This window comes from Platichthys flesus, chromosome 24 (assembly GCF_949316205.1).
Source record: "Platichthys flesus chromosome 24, fPlaFle2.1, whole genome shotgun sequence".
Classification (NCBI taxonomy): domain Eukaryota; kingdom Metazoa; phylum Chordata; class Actinopteri; order Pleuronectiformes; family Pleuronectidae; genus Platichthys; species Platichthys flesus.
In genome coordinates this window covers 4,368,464-4,390,142 of record NC_084968.1, presented here as the reverse complement: position 1 = coordinate 4,390,142, position 21,679 = coordinate 4,368,464, and the positions used below count along the sequence as shown (strand labels likewise).

Genomic DNA, 21,679 nt, shown 5'->3' with positions numbered 1-21,679 from the left:
CCTACTGTTTGTTATTTATTCATGCTAGACTATGTATTTTTTTCACAACTTTTTCTAATCTTTAACATTTTTATCCAGTGATACTGTGACTCTTTTCAACGAAAAAAGATTAATATCAAAGGTGGCAGTGATCATGTGATCAGTGTTACCCTGCTGGCCAATCAACACAAGTCCTTACTCTGAAGAGAGGAGAAGTGTCGGGCTGTTTGTCATTCAACACGACGATTTCAACATGAAGACATCTCCTAAGTTTGTTCTCTACCTGACATGTTTCTTCTTGGGGAAAATGGGTGAGTTGTGTGTTTTTTAAATATTCAGTCAGTCCTGATGCTGATTACCATTTCATTTTTGTCACATAACATTAACAGTTATTTAGCTTATCTCCTTTTTCTCCTCAGTTCAGATGCATCAATTTATCTTGTCTCCTCAAGTCAGTGGATTTATATCAGCTGATGTTGGAGACAACTTGACTTTGCAATGTTTCTATGAGGGGGATGAAAAAAAAATGTATTGGTACAAACAAACACCAGGACAGAAACCTTGAATTATCTCAGTGACGTACAAATCTGCTAAAAGTAATCTGTTATTGAGAGAATTCAAGGACAATCACCGCTTCACTGCGGAAACTATGGGTAATGCGAGTCACCTAGATATCTCAGATCTGCAGCTTTCAGACTCAGCTACTTACTACTGTTTACAGAGTCGTTTACATGTGCTTGACTTTATGGAGGTCGTCACTGTCAGTGTGAAAGGTTCAGGGTCTAACATCCAGGCTGTGGTGCATCAGTCTGAGAGCATCCAGCCAGGAGGCTCTGTGACTCTCAGCTGTACAGTCCACACTGGGACCTGTGATGGAGAACACAGTGTTTACTGGTTCAAGAACTCTGAAGAACCTCAGCCAGGACTCATTTACACCCAGAGAGACAGGAACCATCGGTGCGAGAGGAAACCTGACACACAGACACACACCTGTGTCTACAACTTGTCAATGGAGAGACTGAATCGTTCTCATGCTGGGACCTATTACTGTGCTGTCGCTGCATGTGGACACATTGTGTTTGGAGACGGGACCAAGCTGGAGTTTGAAGGTAACTAGAACTTTAGCAAAGATTGTGACAATTGTTAAATAGTGGTGGAAAGCTCAGTAATGTCTTCTGATGTCTGGCTCTCTGCAGAGGTGGTGGACTATCTTCCCTTGGTGTATATCCTGAGCGGAGCTCTGGCGTTCACCACAATCCTGGTTGTTTCTCTGGTTTACACAGCACAAAGAGCGTTCAAGACAAACTGCTGCCAGGGCTCAGGTGGGATAATCCTCATTATCTGTTCCTCATGATCCCAGTGATCATTATATGACATTAAAAAGTCTTTCTGTCTTTTCAGATCCCCATGCTGCATCCTCCAAAATAAATGTAAAGGTAAAGATGAGCTCTTGTGTTACTGTTCAAACACTTGTGCACATTGTCTGTCATGGCCAACAACATGACTGACTGTTTCTCATGCACAGGATGAGCAGAATGAAGATGACTCCTGCTACATTGCTCACAGGGAGATGCAGATGAACAGATCCAGAGGACAGAGGGATGTTACCTGGAGTGAATGTGTGTACTTATAAAAGTTAATGTTAAGTAAGTGTTAACACAACCTAGTGTACCTCCCAAAAACTACTAAAGGGGCGGAGTAATTTGATGCTATCTTCAGCTTTCTGAAGTGAGGACGTTGGGGGCCACAGGGATCTCAGAGATGCATATCTCAAAACCTAAATATAGGTGTGCAGTGCCAAAAGCTACCACAAAAAAATTTAATCAGATCCTGCTCAAAAGTCCCCTCTGATCTACATCTTCCTGTAACCGAATACATAAACAGATGTTGCAGCCTTTAAACAGGCCACTTCTCAGTGTTTGGCTCTTGCTCTGACTCTCTGTGGTGGATAAGGTGAGAGCACTGTGACTGTGAGCAGGTGAAAAATGAAGTCCTGTCTCTCTAACACAGGAAGACTGAAGTGTTTAACAAAGATAAGTCATCTTTACAAGACGCAGCTCGTATGCTGTGTGCAACGAAGGGAAACACAAAAGCCCTAACAGAGCATACTAAAAGATTTTGCAGTGAAATGTAATAATCAGAGGTGGGAAGTACAAATACTTTGTGATTGGAGTTAAGAATTTTTAGGTGTCTGTACTTTAATTGACTATTTATTTAGACTTTTGCTTTAATTCACTATATTTTAACGGAAATATATGAATTTTGTTCTCCTTACAAACTTTCAGTTTTACTTTTATTTTGATGTATTTGAGGGACACCACCTGTAGTGTTTTTGTTATTTTTCTTCTTATCTTTTCCTGTTTGGTAATTTGTCTTTTTATTTTTAAGTACAGCGTTTATTTAGGTTGCTGTAATGCTTTATACTGAGCTGGAATAAAGAGCTTTTATTTTGAAAAGTTGTCTGAAGCTTGTAAAATAGCCAAGATGTACAGTCTGAAAAATAACCAAAAAGTAAATTCTTCAATCTTATATATCAATCACACAGGTGAACATTAATATATCAAATTCATACTACAAATCACACTTGTGCAAAAAACACAATCTGCATCATCACGGATGCACAACAGCTTCTTTGCATCACAAGCGAACAGCTCACTCCAAACACGCATGTTTAGAACAGGCACTGCACTAGTGTACGATATGTGCACGTGAAAGGACAAAGAGAATTCTACGTAGGTGGATAATTCAACTTTCTGTCACAAGGTGTAAGAGGCAACAACAGAAAAGTTCTCAGACCCTCTCGTTTGTTTGTGTCTCTGCGGTTTGAAACAGGATGTCCCCAGATCAGTAGCTTGAGGTTGGTTTGTTCATTGCACCGTGAGGGAGGGTTAACAAGCTGTAATCTATTTAAACGCAAATTCCACCAACTTTCCAAATCTAATCAAAGGTCAGTTTTTCTGCGTCATTTGCATGCAGAATGTCTTCTCCACCCTGATGATGTCACCTGGGTTCTCATGTTTGGTTTCTCCAGTGGGGTTTGAAGAAGTGATCAGCTCTCATTGGTCGCTGTGAAGCAGTGTGGCGTCACTCTTTCTTTTTTTTTGTTGCTTTTTTAAATTTATTTATTTGTCTTTGCAATATATACATGTGCATGCCTGTATTTTTATATTTCTTGTTAAAAAGCAATAAAAAGCTTAAACAAAAAGCATTTTTAATACTAGCGTCAAAATAAGTTATACACAGTTTTATTCAGGAGTGTGTGAAATGGCAAAAAAAAAAGATGAATCTAAGATTTCACATTTTGTCATTGTGATATTTCTTAACTGTGACTGTGAAATGGATACCCCTCACCTCACCCTCCCCTTCCAAACATGAATGAGAACCTGTGGTAGCTTCAGTTGTTATAAAAACTCTAACAGTGTTTAGTTTGTTCAGTCTGGGCTACTGTAAAAACATGGCAGCCTCTGTAGAGAGGACCCACTCCTGATAGTTTACAAAGTATTTTAATATAAACGACCAATTCTAGGATAAAGAAAAGAACAATTAGTACAATTTAGATGAAACACACAAGTGAAAACATCAGTAGGATTATTTTATATTCACTTTCTGCAAATAGATCCCTTTCCCCCAAATCTCACACACTGAACCTTTAAGTTGAAATAACTTGTTGAAGTCAGAGCTTTAAGGATGAACTGAGCCGTTCGTGAAGTAAACCAAGAGACAAACAGTGAGACAGAGCAAGAGAATCCCAGTTCGAATGATTGAGAGTCAAACCAAGGTTCCCATCTGTGCCGTTTGGTCATCTGGGATCAGCTTGCTTCCGCTGCCGAACAGTATCTCGCCACAGGAGGCCATAGCGCAGTCGTAGGTCCCGGCGTCAGAGGCCCTGACGCCGGGTGGTAGGTGGTATGAACAGCTGTGTGAGGGAGACCCCGGTACAGACATGCATTCACACTGATCACCGTGTGTTTGAAGGATGCCGTTTTCTTTGGAAATGAACATTTTGTGACAAAAGAGCAGACAACAGTGTAAAAATGAGGTTGCAGCTGATTGGCTGTTAAGAGGGTCAATCTGCGTGACACTTTAAACATCCGTCAGGACCAGTGTTGCCACAGTTACTTTGAAAAAGTAACTTAGTTACTTTACAGATTACTTGATTTTAAAAGTTACTAAATTAGATTACAAGTTACTTTATTAGTTACATTCAGCAGCTGCTGACAACAGCTGTCTAGTCCATATTACGCTTATGCTACAACTGTTTCTTTTTTTGGAATGATGTCTATCTTTTCGACTCAGACGCAACAGGCATGGGTGCTCAGGAAAGAGAGAGGACATGCCAGAACTAATACAGAGAGGTGCTTCATAAAAGGTGGTGAGAAAAAGATATGAAATCCTCCTCTGTGTCTAATCTGCTGTGTCCATCCGCTGTAGCAAACTCCCTGTTTGCCAAGGCCACAGAAGTGGGACACCTGGTCGGTTGAATTTTCCCTTACAAGTGATGTGCTTGCAAAAAACTGCACTTTGAGGAAACAGTATACATCTGGCCAATAACTGAATTCCCTCAAAGAAAAAGACCCGCCTCTGTGCTGCACCCTGTGTCTTGATAAATACTGTGGACTTAGGATGAGTGTGCGCTTCTTCTTGAAATGATCTAGTTAACCTGGTGAAGTGTCCAGCAGAACCCCAGAGACTCTCTGTAAGTATTGTTCTTATACAATAAACTTGTTACTGTGAAACTTTTGAACATTGAATCTGTCTAAATAAATGGCCTTTACCACCGGAACCTTGAATCAACGAACACGACGCTGTCCGGTCCGGACGGGACCAGGCTCGACAACACAGAGCCTCTGGCGGCATGGAGAGAAGGGCGACTGCTCCCCCAGCTGCGGCATGTGCCCAGCGGTTTAACCACAAATACCAAAATAGTAACGCACAGTGACTTGGACAAATAACTTTAATCTGATTACTGGTATGGAAATAGTAACATGTTAGATTACTCGTTACTGAAAAAAGTGGTCAGTTTAGAGTAATACGTTACTAAGTAACGCGTTATTTATTACCGGCATCACTGGTCAGGACCTCGGCAGGAAGTGAATCATTCAACTCTACCGAGCTGTGATATAATTTGCTCCAATTTAATAAATATGAAATATCTCCAGATTAGGACTGGACAAAGGCCAAATGGTATGTATAGTGTTAAAGGGGACCTATTATGAAAATTCCCCTTTTGTTGTGTTTCTATATGTTAATTTGGGTATCTGTCATGTCTACCGTCCCACAAACTCGGAGAAAAAAAAAACTCCCACGATTTGTTGTGGTTCCTCTATGTCAGAAACGATGTGCCAGAGTGCGTCGAATGGGATTTCGAGCGAAAAATACGTTCATAGTCACACCATCCCCATGTAGTGAGTCTCGCTACATGGCCTTGGACCACGCCCCACCATCATCTCACCGACTCTGGGGAGAGACGGCCCGGCTCCCTGGCTTCCATTAGCTCGTGATCTAACGCCAGCTAACGCGCTCCTCCGTCTCCACAGGGAGAGACGGGGAGAGCCCGGGCTCCACCGGCCTGGCTCCCCGCTTCACCATCTCCCTGGGGAGACGGCGCCGACGGAGCCGGGCTGGTGGAGCCCGGGCTCTCCCCGTCTCTCCCTGTGGAGACGGAGGAGCGCGTTAGCTCGCTGCTGCTATCCGTCAGACATCTAAGTGGCCGCATAAACATGCCGATCATCGAGGCGGAGACCCCCCGGACACCTCTAAATGTTGACTCAACAGTATAGAGGGATGCTGCTGCTGCGCCAGCTCTAGCTCCCACTGCTCCCACTGCGGGGCTGCACTGGGGCGATGGGGCTCTCGCAGCCATATTTCTACAGAGGTAATGGATAGCCAAAAATCTACACTCAAAAAAAGGATATTGGGTGGCTGTCCTATTTACTTGAATTAAAAGAGTATTTTGAATTAAATAATTCATGTTTGCAAGATGAACGTGATACAATTGCGTTGGATTTGCTAAATATTCAACAACTTCGCTTTAACATGATTAAATCACGTTGATATGAATTGATATGTTCGAGTTTCCGCGCAAGAAGCACGGCACTCGTCGCGAGAACACACCTCGATGAGACATCGCGAGAAGAAAAATACCGGAAGTCAGGTAAGTTACCGGATGTGTACATCAGGCACACGGAGAAGGTAAGGAAAAATCTATTTCCATCCAATCATATGCGAGCGAAATATTGTTCAGAAATCTCATCAGCTGTTAGTCGGTTCATTTTCCACGGTACTAGAAGGCAGCGGTTTATGTGTTACTCGCTGTTAGCGGATTTTTATAAAACTTAGAAAGTCGTCCGTCACACATGGCGAGTTAACAGTGTTTTGTGTTGCTAATTGTGCCTCTATAGCTTGAAAGATAGTTACTCAAACACTTTCATATAAGCATTGAACTGAAGAATAACGTTACATCGCGTGAGAAGGACACACAAGACACTTGATGAGTCAGCGGCTACAACAGAGAAGACGCGGCGTGTGTGAACTCCGGTCCCGGGGAGCAGCTCGCTATTATGGCTACACTCGGCTTACTTTATCACGAGGGAACATTTGCTGGCAGAAAGAGTGAGTAACGTTAGCGCATGGGGACAGTGTGACGAGTAACGAGTTGAAGTAAAAGCTCCTGCTGTGTTACTCAACTTTTCCATAGAATTATAATAACTATACAGGAACAGTTTCTTGCCTGGTAAATAAAATGTCTATATAGTATGTTTAAGTATTAATATTTTTTTCAGCTTTGCATTAGCCTTTCTGTCTGTCTCTTCCTCCCTTCGTCTGTTTCAATTTCTCCCTATCTCCTCCTTACTCACCCTTTTCTCTGCATCTAGCACTTTTCTGTGTGTGTCTGTGCCCATGTGGCTGTGTTTTCTAATTATTTAATGATAACTTCATGTTAACTGATCAATCTCTCTAAATCTATTACAGAAATTTGTGAATGCCAAAGTGTGCTGTGACTGCTGTCCGACCACAAGAGTCTCCTATCTGACTGCATCTATGTCCAACCTGTCTGTGAATGCAGGTAAAGGGGGCCATCATAAAGTTTCTTTATATAAGTATATCTACCAAATTCCCTTGGTTTTTTTGTAAGCTAGAGCAGCAGAAACCTTTGTCCATTTCTAGGTCATTTAGACTACAAGTCCATCATCAAAACTTTGATGTGTTTTTTTTGGGTGGGGCAATGTGGAATTGTAAGCTGTGTAGCAAATCTACATCTTCTAAATATGACCTACTGAAACATCTGAGACTACAACACCATCAAAGGCAGCGCTACCCGTGCCCACACACAAACTGCCCATGTACTTTTAAGACATGGAATGCTATGCATATTCATTTAAGTAGAGTCCATCCTAAACACAATTCCCAGGAGCTGCTGGAACTGTCAACATTCAGATGTAAGACTTCCGGTCGGTAGGGCAGATGGAGTAGGCGTGTAGGTGTGAGCTCCCGTGAATGCTGAACTTTTCGAACAACCCAGCCCTCAAACTTAATTGTTAGGAATAATTATTTTCTGTTTTCTTTAATCTCCTGTCCTGTTTTGCCCGGGAAAAACTAATTTTCTTTCTGAAATGGCTTCGAAAAGCGGAAAACCGAGCAAAAAAGAAGAAGCTAACGCTAGCTTAACGCTGGAAGCCATCACTGCGCTGCTCGAGCAGCATCGTGACTCTCTAGCCACCGAGTTCAAGACAACATTCAGCCAGCTCGACTCGAAGCTCGACCAGACGCGGCTCGCAGTAGAGGAACACGGCCAGCGTATCTCGTCCTTGAACTCGCTGCAGAGGACATCAGTCAAAGAGTCTCGGACCTTGAAAACATCTGCTCGACTCTGAGAGATGACAATGCTTAACTTAAGGCTAAAGTCTCCGACCTGGAGAGCCGAAGCAGACGTCAAAACGTGTGCATCTTGGGCCTGCCAGAGTCTACCGAAAGCGGACGTCCCACCGACTTTTTTTCGAAGCTGCTGTGTGAGGTATTTGGAAGAGAGTTACTGCCAACTCCACCAGAAATCGACAGGGCCCATCGCTCTCTGGCATCGAAACCGGCCCCCGGACAGCGACCACGGCCAGTCCTCATCCGCCTACACCGCTACCAGACGAAGGATCTCCTCATCAGAGAGGCTCGGCGACGGAAGCTTGATTATCGCGGCCAGCCAATTCGGATCGTAGAGGACTACAGCCCTGAAGTTGTCACCCAGCGAGTTGTCACCGCTTACTCAATTGAACAATCACTTTTAAAGAGTAAAACCATGTTTTACATATATGGAGACAAATCTGACAAATTATTAGCCAATCAACTCAAAGGTCACAAAGCAAAACAAAATATTTCTAAGATCCGGTTACCAAATGGCCTTTTAACTGCAGATCGCCTACAGATTAATGAAGCATTCAGGGACTTTTACACCCAGCTTTATACCTCAGATTGTCAGAGTGATTCTGATGCAATCTCTGACTTCCTAAGTGGTCTTAACATCCCTAGTCTTTCATCAGACATAACGAAAAGATTGGAAGAACCTATATCCCAGACAGAAATAGCTTCAGCTATTTCTTCAATGCAGTCAGGCAAGTGCCCAGGCCCCGATGGCTTCCCGGCAGAATTTTTTAAGAAATTCTCTCTGTTGCTTTCCCCACTGTTATGCTCAGTCCTCTCTGAATCTTGCAGGCAAGGTTCACTTCCTCCATCATTTACTGAGGCCTGTATTACCCTTATTGCAAAGAAGGGTAAAGATCCGACTGAATGTGCCTCCTACAGGCCTATTTCCCTCCTTAACACGGATGCTAAAATTGTAGCCAAGGTCCTAGCCCATAGATTGGAGACTGTCCTCCCTATAATCATATCCAAAGACCAAACTGGCTTTGTTAAAGGTAGGAAATCCTATTTTAATATTAGACGACTGCTCGACATTATCTACTCTCCCTCTGAAGATATCCCAGAATGCGTTGTCTCTCTCGATGCAGAGAAGGCATTCGACCGGGTTGAGTGGGGGTACTTATTTGCTGTGCTTGACAAATTTGGCTTTGGCCCAAAATTTACTTCATGGGTTAAGTTACTTTATTCACACCCCACAGCCACAATTCGCACGAACTCACGAACTCACAGCGGTCAAGACCGTTCGATCTGCATCGCGGAACCCGCCAGGGATGCCCCCTTAGTCCCATGCTTTTCGATATGGCCATTGAGCCGCTTGCTACAGCACTCCGTACTTGCAAGGACATATCTGGCATTTGGAGAGGTAGCAAGGAGCATAGAGTTTCATTATATGCTGACGATCTTTTGCTTTTTATTTCTTATCCGACCGCCTCATTACCTCCCGCTCTTTCGCTGCTCAGTCAGTTTGGTAAATTTTCAGGCTATAAGTTAAACCTTAACAAAAGCGAGCTGTTTCCTATCAACAACATCGCACAAGCTTTAGACCTTGCCAATTTGCCTTTTAGAATTGAGAATAAGAAGTTTTCCTATCTAGGCATCTCAGTTACAAGAAAGCACAAAGATCTATTCCAAGACAACTTCACCATGTTATTGAATCAAACTAAACAAATATTAGCACAGTGGTCACCCATGTCATTATCTCTTGTCGGACGTATTAACTCTGTCAAAACGACAATTTTACCAAAATTTCTGTACCTCTTCCAGGCCCTACCTCTCTTTATCCATGGATCCTTTTTTCAACTTCTTGACTCAGTTATTTCTTCATATTTATGGCAAGGTAAACGACCACGTTTGAGCAGGAGCCACCTACAGAAAACCAAGGTTGCTGGTGGTCTTGCACTCCCAAATTTTTGTTTCTATTACTGGGCTGCTAACTTGCGCTGTCTTGCGTTTTGGTCTTTTTATTACAGCCGATCTGACTGCCCTGACTGGGTAGAGATGGAGCTGCAGTCGGATGATAATATGTCAATTCTTGCACTTCTCGGATCCCCACTCCCACTTCCCTCACTCAGATTCATTAAAAATCCGGTGGTTAAACATTCTTTAAAAATCTGGGCACAATTTAGGAAATATTTTGGATTTCACAGCTTCTCTCTTCTGAGCCCCATCGCATCAAACTATCTTTTTAAACCGTCCTGCCAGGACTCAGCTTTTCGTGAATGACACAGGAGGGGTATCATGCGCTTTAAAGACCTGTTCATAGGCAACAGCCTGGCATCTTTTGAGCAGCTAAGTGAAAAATTCAGTCTTCCCAAGTCAAATTTTTTCAGATATCTTCAAGCAAGGCATTTTGTTGTTTCTCACTTACCTGGCTCTTTAATATCAACAGACTTGACCACTGTTGATAGAGTCCTCTCTGTAAATCCACTTAAAAAAAAGTTAATTTAAGCTCTGTATAGCATGGTTTTGGATCTTGGGCGTGCCTCCACAGATCGGATTAGAACAGCATGGGAGGAAGACTTGGGTCTCTCTCTATCAGAGGACACTTGGACTTCCATACTTAAACTGGTTAGCTCGACCTCCCTCTGTGCACGTCACAGTTTAATTCAGTTCAAAGTGGTGCACAGGGCTCATATCTCAAAAGCAAAACTATCATCTATGTACCCTAATATTAGCCAACATTGTATCAAATGTGGTTTTGCTGAAGCTTCACTAATCCACATGTACTGGTCCTGTTCGAGCCTTACCAACTACTGGAGAGAAATTTTCCATACACTCTCTCGGGTGTTAGGCATCAGATTGGAACCAAGCCCGTTGATTGCTCTTTTTGGGCTCATGGAGGCGGAGATCGAGTTGTCAATAGAAAAACGACGTACTATATTCTTTGTCTCCCTGCTAGCTAGGCGACTGATCCTGCTCAGATGGAGGGATGCCTCCTCCCCCACTCACGCACAATGGCTAGAAGAAATCATGTCCTGCTTAAAATCGGAGAAGGTTAGATACTCGCTTAAGCAATCAAGTGGAAAATTTCAGAAGGCGTGGGGTCCTTTTCTTGATGCATTCCAGACTCTGTGAAATCCTGGCCATTAGGTTATTTTTAGCGCAGGTTCTAGATGTGACAATGTGCTCATATTACTGTAGTGTATTGGCAGTGACTGGGAAGGGATTATTTTTCATTTGAAGATTACATTTGATATATTCTCTTTCTTTTCTGTATAACGTTGCATTTTTTTTTTTTTTCTGTTTCTCTTTTTCTGTTGTAACCTTGTGTTTTCTTTTCCTGAAGTTATATTGCCCAATTCATGTCTGTCTGGACACATTGGTGTTGATTGTTGACCTCATGTTTACCTCCTCTGTAATGTCCATTCAGCATTGTACTTATATATATATTGAAAATCCTTCAATAAACAGATTTTGATTTAAAACATTCAGATGTACGTTATGCACTTGCAGGGGTCTGTATACTGAAAAAGATTATTTCATACACATTGGCACTCATTTGAAGAGTAATGAAACTGTTAATTGTATGTTTATGGGTTGCAGTTTTAAAACAAATGTATATGGAACCTTTCACTCTCACAAAAACAGAAAGCACCAACCACATACCATGAAAAACTTCAAGCCAGGTGTAGTTACAACCAATCCAGCAGAAGTGAATTACTGCCCTGTCTATCCCTCTGGTGAAACAGCCGTGACACAAGAAGGACCAAGAGTGGCCCTCCTCTCAGAAGTGAAGAAAAGAAACAATGAGGAGAATGTGGCAAATGATGGACAAGACCTTTGCTTACAGGAGGCAACAAGTAGTTCGGGAGGGACCAATGATAGCTGATTTCAAAACAAGGTGGCCTGCTCTCTTCCAGGTGCATGAGGTAAGTAAATGACTGTTAAGGAAAATCCACTTTTACCTTTTACAGACTCTGATGTAATTCATAAACTGTTAAGGATTCACTGGCTCTGACAGTGGAATTTTTATGGAGAAAACTAATATTGATATATTTTCAGTCTGACCTGCTAAATCAAACATGTACCACTGAAATCAAAATAGCCAAACTTAATTTTGTCTTTTTTGTTGTCTTTTTCTCAATTTGTAGGTGTGTGAACTCAAGAGAATCACAACAATCCATTTAGAGTTAACGTTCTTCTCTGAGCTGGATGCTCATTATGCAGACCTAATCCAGTTGTTTGCCAAGACAGGCAGAGTTCAAGGGAGGCGGATCAGAAGCATCATGGTAGCCATGACTGAGGTATGATAATGGAAAAGTGACTCATGTTTTATACTCATATTAATAATAATAACTGCATACACATCTACTCTAGCTTCTGAAGCTGTCTTGTGTTGTGATGACCTGTGAATCTAGCATCAGGTTTGTGAAAAAAACCCTGCTGGTTGGTCAAGATGTTTTTCCTAATGTGTTTTTCTTTTTTTCACATATTCTCTCTAATCTGCAACCTTAGACTGATGAAGATCCAGAGAAGCTGGTGAAAGAATACCTGGTATGTTGATTTAACTTAATCTTCACTGGGGATGATCATTGTTAATTTTCCTTTGAATTCACATAGCCCTTAAAACTTTCGAAACATCAGCGCCAAAAACATTGGAATGCAGTTGGATAAACTCTATTGAATTAAGTTAGTCCTAATTAGACTAACTATTAAATCAAGTTGACTCTGATTCAACTAACTAAGTTGAATCAACTCTAAGATATTACCCTAACCCAACCTAAGAAAATTACGTTAGACCAACATAATTGCTTTATACTGAAAGAAACCAAATTTAATCATGTGGAAATTGTTTCCATGATTTTTTAAAGTAAATTCAAGGAATTATTTTTTTGAGTGTAGGCGCTTGTATCTCGTGAAGGAGGGAGGAGGGGAGAGGGGCACTCAAAACAGGTCAATCTGAGGAGTGCTGTTTTAGACAGGGTAAAAAGGTGCTGTTTTAAATGATCCTTGTGGTATTTTGACCAAAATATGTTACAGACATTTTATTAAGACCCCAAGAAACCATATCAACTGTGGTAAAATGGGCATACGATGGGTCCTTCAATATATAAATATTTAATAATGTCATATGATAAGTGACATCATCATGAAGTATTAGATGAAAAAATCAGTTACGATCGTATGGTAGGAATGATGTCATCATGATGTCACTATGAAGCCAGAAAATGATGTCATATTTTGTGGTGTAAAGTTTTAACTTTTGCAACCAGTAACAGTTGAGTCACATATATATATATTCTGAATATAATTTTTTCATTACGGACTATTTGATAAATTCTCGTAAAATAAAGACGTTTTTCTCACAATATAACAAATGTGGTGACGCCAGCGAGGTGGTTCTGGCAGGCAACTCGAGCTGCGCTGCACCAATCATGTAACATAAATCTTGTTACATACATCATATGACATTCCTCACTCTCCACAACCATCTATAATACACACCCACCTTATCATGTGGTCTATTTAACCAGAGAGACATTTCCCATCAACCCCTCTTGCTCGCACTGCTGCTGCAGTATTGCCACCAGTTGCTTCAGCCCCTCAACCACCCCAGCATCCACCTGTAGGCTCCAACGGGGGGGTTACAAGTATTTGCTCATCACTCCCATCATTCATGTATAATCATATGGGGGAGTGATTAAGTTGGAGCCTAACACTAAATCTGTTGTAATAAATATATTACATGTTCGAACGTGAGTTGTCTGACTGACCTTTATTTTCATAAAGTTAAGACTTTTTCTCTCCTAAAATCTCACCTTTACTCTTGACCATTTAAATGCAAGTTTAAATGGTTGAGAATGGTCTTGAAAAACTGTGCAGGCATGAGGAAATAAAGTGTCACTTTTAGAAAGTGGTAAATATATAATAAGATCCTCTGTAACATGCATCAAATACATGATGACAGTCCTGTGTATTGTCAGCCTGTTCCCCGCCTCTTTACACTGAGACCACTTGTCTTTGAAACACAGTTCAGTGACAGACATTACAGCAGTGCTGTCGCACCATGCGCACGACAATGAACTTCACCCTCCTGTCAGCTATACTCTGTATCCTCAGTAAGTTCATCTATTTTTTCTCAATATATCAACAGCCAACTTTTATGATTTTTAATGGTTTAGATCTATTTTGTTGACTTAGTTTAATTGTCCTTCATCCACTTTGTTATTAGGCCTCTATTACTTTTTTGCAGTATCTGTAGGACCTAGTGTTTAGACAAACAGCAGGTAGCCTAAGACAGATAGAGAGACACTGCCATCTTGACTTTGAAGTTGTATAATACTCCTTTCTCCCCCGATGCATCAGGTAAAGAGACAATTAATACTTTGTCTCCAGAAAAAACTTCACCCTGCAAGATTTCCCTTGCAACAACCTCTCTCCACCCAAACGGATAAATGTCTGAATCTTGTTTGTTTCAGGTTGGCTCTCTGTCTCATGTTGTGAATTTCACGTTGTGGAGGTCCAGACCGGTGAAGAGGTCACGCTGCTGTGTACCAACTACGCCAGTTCCCCCTCTCACATATCATGGTTCAAACTGGAAAACGGATCCAACACCAGCCTCATCTCCTCCATCTTCTCCCATGACACAGTTGCAACGTACTTCGATGGATTTGAAGAAGAAAAGTTCAACATGACGTCCAACGTCAGTAGTGTCTTTCTCCAAATCAAACAAGTGGATTTATCTGACTCTGGACTCTATATATGTGGCTATAAGGTGGGCACCAACTCCAGCAAATTCCCAGGAGTTTACAGTGTAACATATTTAAAGGTTAAAGGTAAGATCACTGCACAGTTTTGTTGGTGTTTCGTTATATATCAAATTATATTGTTTTATACAATGTTATTAGTTGATAAGAAATGTTTATTATTATATTTAGATCTAAAGAAATTTAATCTCTGCTGAAGACTGTGTGATGGTGACGCCATCCGCCCCCTCCATGACAGCAAACTGGACATGGACCAAAATAAGATAGACGGTTTCTGTCATTTGAGGTAGTTGTTATCACACTGATGTATGCTCAAGTGTTTTGTTATTTGTTATCTGATGCTTTGAAGACGAAGTGGAAAGTTGAAGTGGAGCTGCGTCGTCCATCTTTATACACAGTCTTTGGTCTCAACACTCAAAAATGTATCTTTGTTTAGAAAAGTCTGATGACCATGCAAATCTGACCATCGAGATCCTCATGGGCGGTCTGATTATCGTCCTCATTATAATCATTATCGCTCTGGTTCTTAAAATCTGGAAACTTCATTCAGGTACTTATGTGTTTTTATTCCAACTTTGCCAAAACAACGCTCCCTGACTCCTGACCAGATGTATTGTTTCTGTCATTTAGCACATAAAGAGGCACAGGATCCACAAGACAGTAAGGTAATCAAACTTGAACCATAGATTAACATTGATCCAATTCTTTCCGTCATCAAGTAGTGGTTTTATGTAATGCCACACAGACAGCTCAGGGTGATAAAAGTCATTGAATACTTCCATTTACAGAATGTGGGCTCTGATGATCTGAACTACGCAGGACTGAGTTTCCTTCCAAGAGCAGAGCGGAGCAGAGGGCCTGCTCTAGAGAGAGAGCCGGAGCCTAATGTTGTCTACGCCAGCACCATGCACTCAAGAAACCACCGGAACTGAAGTTCAGAGAGGAACTGAGGCGTTGTCGTCAGTCTGCTGTTTGTGGATGGGAACAGTTGCCAACACTGTGACAAGACGTTGTGAAAAATAATTGTGATATCTGTGCCATTATTTTAAATCTTACTTAAACTCAAGTCTTTATCTTCTCGTTGTGCATGTGTATCTTGTTGCAAAGGAAGAAAGGCAAAAGGCTGGAAAAGATGGTGACTGTCCAGAGATTTGTTTTTGTCACGACCTCAGGGGGATGTATGGAGAATGGAGACTGGACTTCCTGCAGTGTTGCCTTTCATACATGAACAAAACAGCAGGAGATTTTTCCGTTCATATTGTATATCAAGCAGTATTGTTGTAATCATAATCCACGATCCACCCCCACTATCTGATATCAGTGTCCCCCTTCACGATCATGATCGATCACCACGATCAGATGCCACCATGATACACAATTTCAATTCAATGAAAATGTATTTCCACTATCACAATCCATAGGTCAACTTATCGTGAAATCCAGATGGAAGTCTGCAGTCTGGTTGAACAATACTTGTTTTACAGGAAGCGACAGAGCGGTCAAGGGTAAGGGTCAAAGGTTTGTCTGACTCTGACTAGTTCACTGCCACAGTCGTTTCAGAAACACATCAGCTGCTGCGTCAATATTGCTGCCATTTGCTTCAGCCCCTCCATCACCCCAGCATCCACTTGTAGGCTCCCATGAGGGTAATGAGTGTTTGTTCATCACTTCAATCATATTTATGTAATAATATCTGGGGGAGTGAATAAGTTGGAGCCTATAGACACCAAACAATGACCTGTTCTATTGCTGCAATAAATATTTGAAAGCGAGTTGTCTGACAGAACTTCATTTAATCCCCTGCGTGTCTAAGACATTGCAATGCCTTGGTGTTTCCATGCAGTGACATCAATGGCTTCACCACAGCAGCGTTCTAATTCAGTGAGCTTAGCTTAACTTCTGATCTTATATTGGTTTAATTTACCTTCCACATGAGTCTCAGCAGTTTAGGTTTTCACAGGATCGCCACATAGATTTAGTTATCGATGGAAAGATTTAAAATGATGGAACCAACGTGCAGACTAGATTAAATACCAAATAGGATTCAGTTGAGTTTACAGTCACATGTATCGCCTAGAAACTGCTGCTGAAATGGTTCAGCTGTCTAAGGTTACAAACCACATCAGAACACTAATTGTTCAAACTTAAAAATACAATTGAAAAAATGTTAATCCTAACTTAGATGTCAAGCATTAAAAATACTGGGTACTTCTCATTGTAATATACCACGCCATATATTTCCCTCTCGCCATCATACAGACGGTCGGGATAAACAGCTCGTCTAGGGGGCGGCAGAGAAGGAGCTGGGCAGCCGGGGGACATATGGCAGAGGCAACCTCTCCTTCTGTCTTTTCACATCCCCATGCTCAATCCTCCAAAATAAATGCAAAGGTAAAGATGAGCTGTTGTGTTACTGTTCAAACACTTGTGCACATTGTCTGTCATGGCCAACCACATGACTGACTGTTTCTCATGCACAGGATGAGCAGAATGAAGACGACCCCTTCTACATTGCTCACAGGGAGATCCAGGTGAACAGATCCAGAGGACAGAGAGATTGTACCTGGAGTGAATGTGTGTACTTGAGTGTGAGGCAGTAGAGCTGGAAACTTTCTGTATCTGTCTTTGTGTTTAATCACCACATTATGTCTTTACTGACATCAGAACAGTCCTGTAAATTAGACTTTTACCTCCGTGTGAAACATTTAAAGCTTCAGCTTGTTATCATCTAAATAAAACAAGTCAAATTTGTATTTGTGTGTGCATGACACATTTCTACTGTGTCTGTGCATTCAAAGTAGTGCAGGTAACAGTGGACAATGTGCATCCTGCTGAAGTGTGAGCTTACTTGAAGCTTAGCTTCAAGTAAGACCACAGCTATCTGTTGGAAACAATGTGACCACATGTCACATAGAAGCAGTTTTTTTTTATTTAAAGAAGTGTTAACACAACCTCATATTGCTTAACGGGCGGGGTCATTTGCTACAGGCTTATACACATTATGACATTAGACTGTATATAAAGTCTGGTCATAAACACACATATATGTATATACATTCACTAAATATAACTTCTGAATAATAGAACCTTTTGTTTGATTTGAATCGAGAGTCATCAGCTCCCCCAAAACAAATCCACAGGTGACACTTATCTCAATGATCCATTAATTGCCTTTCAAACTTCCTATTACTGTTTAAATGTTCTTTTCAGAACAATATCCTAATTCGTCTCTATGTGTGTTTTTGACCCAGGGTTACCGAGATACAGACGACCTCCACTATGCTTGTTCTTTGAATATTAACTTCCCTAACAGGTCAAGACAACAGAGGGACAGCAGAAAGGCTGAATTAGTGTACTCAGCATAAAGCAGTGATAGTGTGCAGTGCAGGAAACCAGAAATGATGTTGTCGCACCTACAAGCTTTTTATACAAATACTGTCGTGTCCATAGTAAACCTGCCTGTTTGGAATGGACTGTGTTCTTGTCCTGTGTTAACGCCCCGATGCTACTTCAGATATATTCCTTGTAATTAGTGAGTCTTCCTCAAACACTTCTACAATGTAATGTCCCTTATTCCTCCTACCTGGTTTATCTCCACAAAGAATTTATACTTTCATACTGATGGGCCTTGGTTCCAGTGTGTGCTCTTCAAAGTGCCACTCTAGTTGTTCTCTTAAACATATTGTAATGGCAGCATCATACATTCACATTTTGTACATTTCCAGAAAATAAAATAAAGTAAAACATTTTCCATGCCACTGATTGAGAGTGATAATAAAGTGCTGTGGTTTGTTTTTCCTCATTACTGCATCATGACTCAATCTCAATGAAGTGATGGACACATTTACTTTATTACTTCTGTTCTAACTAAGTCAATAGAGTCACCCCACATCCAGTTCACTGCATCTTGAATACGACTTTTGTTGTTGTCTTTTGTCACAAACTAGAATCTCAAGCAGCTGCAGCAACTCTCAATATGGAGGTAAGTGTTAGTGTTGCACTACTTTAGTAGCTTTGAATTTCTAAGGCACACTTTTATGAATGTTTTTAGCTATCTAAATTGGAGGAATGTTCTTTAATGAAATACATTAATGCTGGTTTCAATATAACATGTTACGTTTAGACACACGTTCTCCTAATAAGGCAAATTACTCTTTTATTTTTAATTAGCTGGGTCATGAAGTTGCAAACAACCCACTGTCAGGTTCGGTTAGGCAAGTGGCCCCAGGATGCAGCGTTTAAACTAAAGGTGTCCTTTTGATGGCCAACAGAAAAAACAACAAACAAAAGAGAATCTCTAAAAGTCAAAAGAAAAAAAATGAAACACAGGGGAAAACACTGGAAGCTTACGAGAAGAACAGAAGAAGCGAGCACAGGAGATGAAGCATATAGACAGGACAGGAGATCATGGCAGGCAGTAAGACAGATACTAGGACAGGGCATAACGACAAGCACAAGCGATCAGGACAAACATACAACAACACACCGACAAAAGGAAGCACAGAGACCTATATACACACAAAGAAGGCAGGTGCAATTGAACACAGGTGGAACACATGAGGACTGGAGCAGGCAATCACAGAGACAGGAAGTGAAAAAAGAAAACACTCCAGGAGCAGGGCCTACAAAATAAAACAGGAAACAGAACACAGGGAGTGGGAAAACCAGGGACACAGAAACAACAACACATACAAACATAAACACAAGGATATACATAAAACACAAGGAGGTACTAAGGAACTGAAAACACTCTTCAAAAAGAGGCGGAACTGACATGTGAGGATCTGACATGTGAGGATCTGTATTTAGCCTCCGTGTGGTCAAAATAACGTCTGCTCTCTTTGACTGTGCACTTTCAATCAGGAAGTCTCTGCAGTGTCTTCACTACACCCCAGCAGACTACTTCAAGTGAACAGCATGAAATTAACAGAAGTTGACAGAAAACTAAATCAGCAATGCTCTCATCCAGCAGTGTTAATGTTACTCTTATGTTAGAATTGTTACCTCCACTGAGGAGGTTATGTTTTCACCCCTGTCTTGGCTGCTTGGCTGCTTGGGAGGAGGACAGGACATGGGCCAAGAAACAACCCATTCAATTGAGGTGCAGATCTGGAAAAAAGGGGCTGATCCAGGATTTCATCATCACTTCTCTTCATTGCCTAAATTGTAGAGTAGTAGAACATTTTAGAGTTTAGTCCATGGTTTTATTGTAGACTTCAGACTTTTTGATACCATGTGGTCCCTGTGGTTACCTCAGGTCCAGGGCAAAGGCCCTAATAACCATTCCACATTCCCGGCTTCAGCACCAAAGGGGACCAAGTCTTTTCGGTTAGAGCCCCCCCCTCTTTGACAGACATATCTCCATCGGAAGATTGTTCAAACCTCTTTAAAGATACATTTTGTAAATGTGCTGTCTTAGTCCTTCGGGTCTGACTTCACCTCTAACTTTTATTGATATATTTTAATCTCTGTCCGATCTTACCTACTGTTTGTTATTTATTCATGCTAGACTATGTATTTTTTTCACAACTTTTTCTAATCTTTAACATTTTTATCCAGTGATACTGTGACTCTTTTCAACGAAAAAAGATTAATATCAAAGGTGGCAGTGATCATGTGATCAGTGTTACCCTGCTGGCCAATCAACACAAGTCTTTACTCTGAAGAGAGGAGAAGTGTCGGGCTGTTTGTCATTCAACACGACGATTTCAACATGAAGACATCTCCGAAGTTCGTTCTCTACCTGACATGTTTCTTCTTGGGGAAAATGGGTGAGTTGTGTGTTTTTTAAATATTCAGTCAGTCCTGATGCTGATTACCATTTCATTTTTGTCACATAACATTAACATTTATTTAGCTTTTCTCCTTTTTCTCCTCAGTTCAGATGCATCAATTTATCTTGTCTCCTCAAGTCAGTGGATTTATATCAGCTGATGTTGGAGACAACTTGACTTTGCAATGTTTCTATGAGGGGGATGAAAAAAAAATGTATTGGTACAAACAAACACCAGGACAGAAACCTCGAATTATCTCAGTGACGTACAAATCTGCTAAAAGTGGTCTGTTATTGAGAGAATTCAAGGACAATCACCGCTTCACTGCGGAAAGTATGGGTAATGCGAGTCACCTAAATATCTCAGATCTGCAGCTTTCAGACTCAGCTACTTACTACTGTTTACAGAGTCGTTCACATGTGCTTGAGTTTACGGAGGGCGTCACTGTCAGTGTGAAAGGTTCAGGGTCTAACATCCAGGCTGTGGTGCATCAGTCTGAGAGCATCCAGCCAGGAGGCTCTGTGACTCTCAGCTGTACAGTTCACACTGGGACCTGTGATGGAGAACACAGTGTTTACTGGTTCAAGAGCTCTGAAGAACCTCAGCCAGGACTCATTTTCACCCATGGAGACAGGAACCATCAGTGTGAGAGGAAACCTGACACACAGACACACACCTGTGTCTACAACTTGTCAATGGAGAGACTGAACCGTTCTCATGCTGGGACCTACTACTGTGCTGTCGCTGCATGTGGACACATTGTGTTTGGAGACGGGACCAAAGTGGACTTTGAAGGTAACTAGAATTTCAGCCAAGATTGTGACAATTGTTAAATAGTGGTGTAAAGCTCAGTAATGTCCCCTGATGTCTGGCTCTCTGCAGAGGTGTTGGACTATCTTCCCTTGGTGTATATCCTGAGTGCGACCTCGGCAATCACCACCCTGCTGAGTGTTCTACTGGCTTTCTCAACATGCATGATGAGGGTAACAGGTAAATGCTACTATCTGTTCCTCATGATCCCAGTGATCATTATATGACATTAAAAAGTCTTTCTGTGTTTTCAGATCCCAATGCTCCATCCTCCAAAATAAATGCAAAGGTAAAGATGAGCTGTTGTGTTACTGTTCAAACACTTGTGCACATTGTCTGTCATGGCCAACAACATGACTGACTGTTTCTCATGCACAGGATGAGCAGGATGAAGACGACCCCTGCTACATTGCTCACAGGGAGATACAGATGAACAGATCCAGAGGACAGAGGGATGATACCTGGAGTGAATGTGTGTACTTGAGTGTGAGGCAGTAG

At 41.5% G+C, this 21,679-nt stretch overlaps 2 protein-coding genes and 1 pseudogene across 2 annotated transcripts; all 3 read left to right on the top strand.

Annotated features, from left to right (window-relative positions):
- The first annotated feature begins 232 nt into the window (after positions 1–232).
- Positions 233–5,656, top strand: LOC133950261 (uncharacterized; annotated as a pseudogene).
- Positions 5,657–13,909: 8,253 nt separating this feature from the next.
- LOC133950260 (uncharacterized) lies at positions 13,910–15,529 on the top strand. The gene is made up of 5 exons (XM_062384516.1): positions 13,910–13,940; positions 14,310–14,666; positions 15,034–15,147; positions 15,228–15,262; positions 15,386–15,529. The coding sequence occupies exons 1-5, from the start codon at positions 13,910–13,912 to the stop codon at positions 15,527–15,529; spliced, it is 681 nt and encodes a 226-aa protein (XP_062240500.1).
- A 4,781-nt stretch (positions 15,530–20,310) lies between these two features.
- LOC133950259 (uncharacterized) lies at positions 20,311–21,679 on the top strand. Its single transcript, XM_062384515.1, has 5 exons — positions 20,311–20,377; positions 20,477–21,166; positions 21,254–21,361; positions 21,436–21,470; positions 21,560–21,679. The coding sequence occupies exons 1-5, from the start codon at positions 20,311–20,313 to the stop codon at positions 21,677–21,679; spliced, it is 1,020 nt and encodes a 339-aa protein (XP_062240499.1).

What these genes read in the sequence shown, in the direction of transcription:
- LOC133950260 (XM_062384516.1), top strand. Translation starts at nt 13,910, where the DNA reads ATGAACTTCACCCTCCTGTCAGCTATACTCT. An exon ending in CCTCCTGTCAGCTATACTCT is followed by an intron (nt 13,941 to 14,309) that starts GTATCCTCAGTA and finishes TGTTTGTTTCAG; the next exon opens with GTTGGCTCTCTGTCTCATGT. An exon ending in AATCTGGAAACTTCATTCAG is followed by an intron (nt 15,148 to 15,227) that starts GTACTTATGTGT and finishes TCTGTCATTTAG; the next exon opens with CACATAAAGAGGCACAGGAT.
- LOC133950259 (XM_062384515.1), top strand. Translation starts at nt 20,311, where the DNA reads ATGAAGACATCTCCGAAGTTCGTTCTCTACCTGACATGTTTCTTCTTG. An exon ending in GGGGAAAATGGGTGAGTTGT is followed by an intron (nt 20,378 to 20,476) that starts GTGTTTTTTAAA and finishes TTTTCTCCTCAG; the next exon opens with TTCAGATGCATCAATTTATC. An exon ending in CCTCCAAAATAAATGCAAAG is followed by an intron (nt 21,471 to 21,559) that starts GTAAAGATGAGC and finishes TCTCATGCACAG; the next exon opens with GATGAGCAGGATGAAGACGA.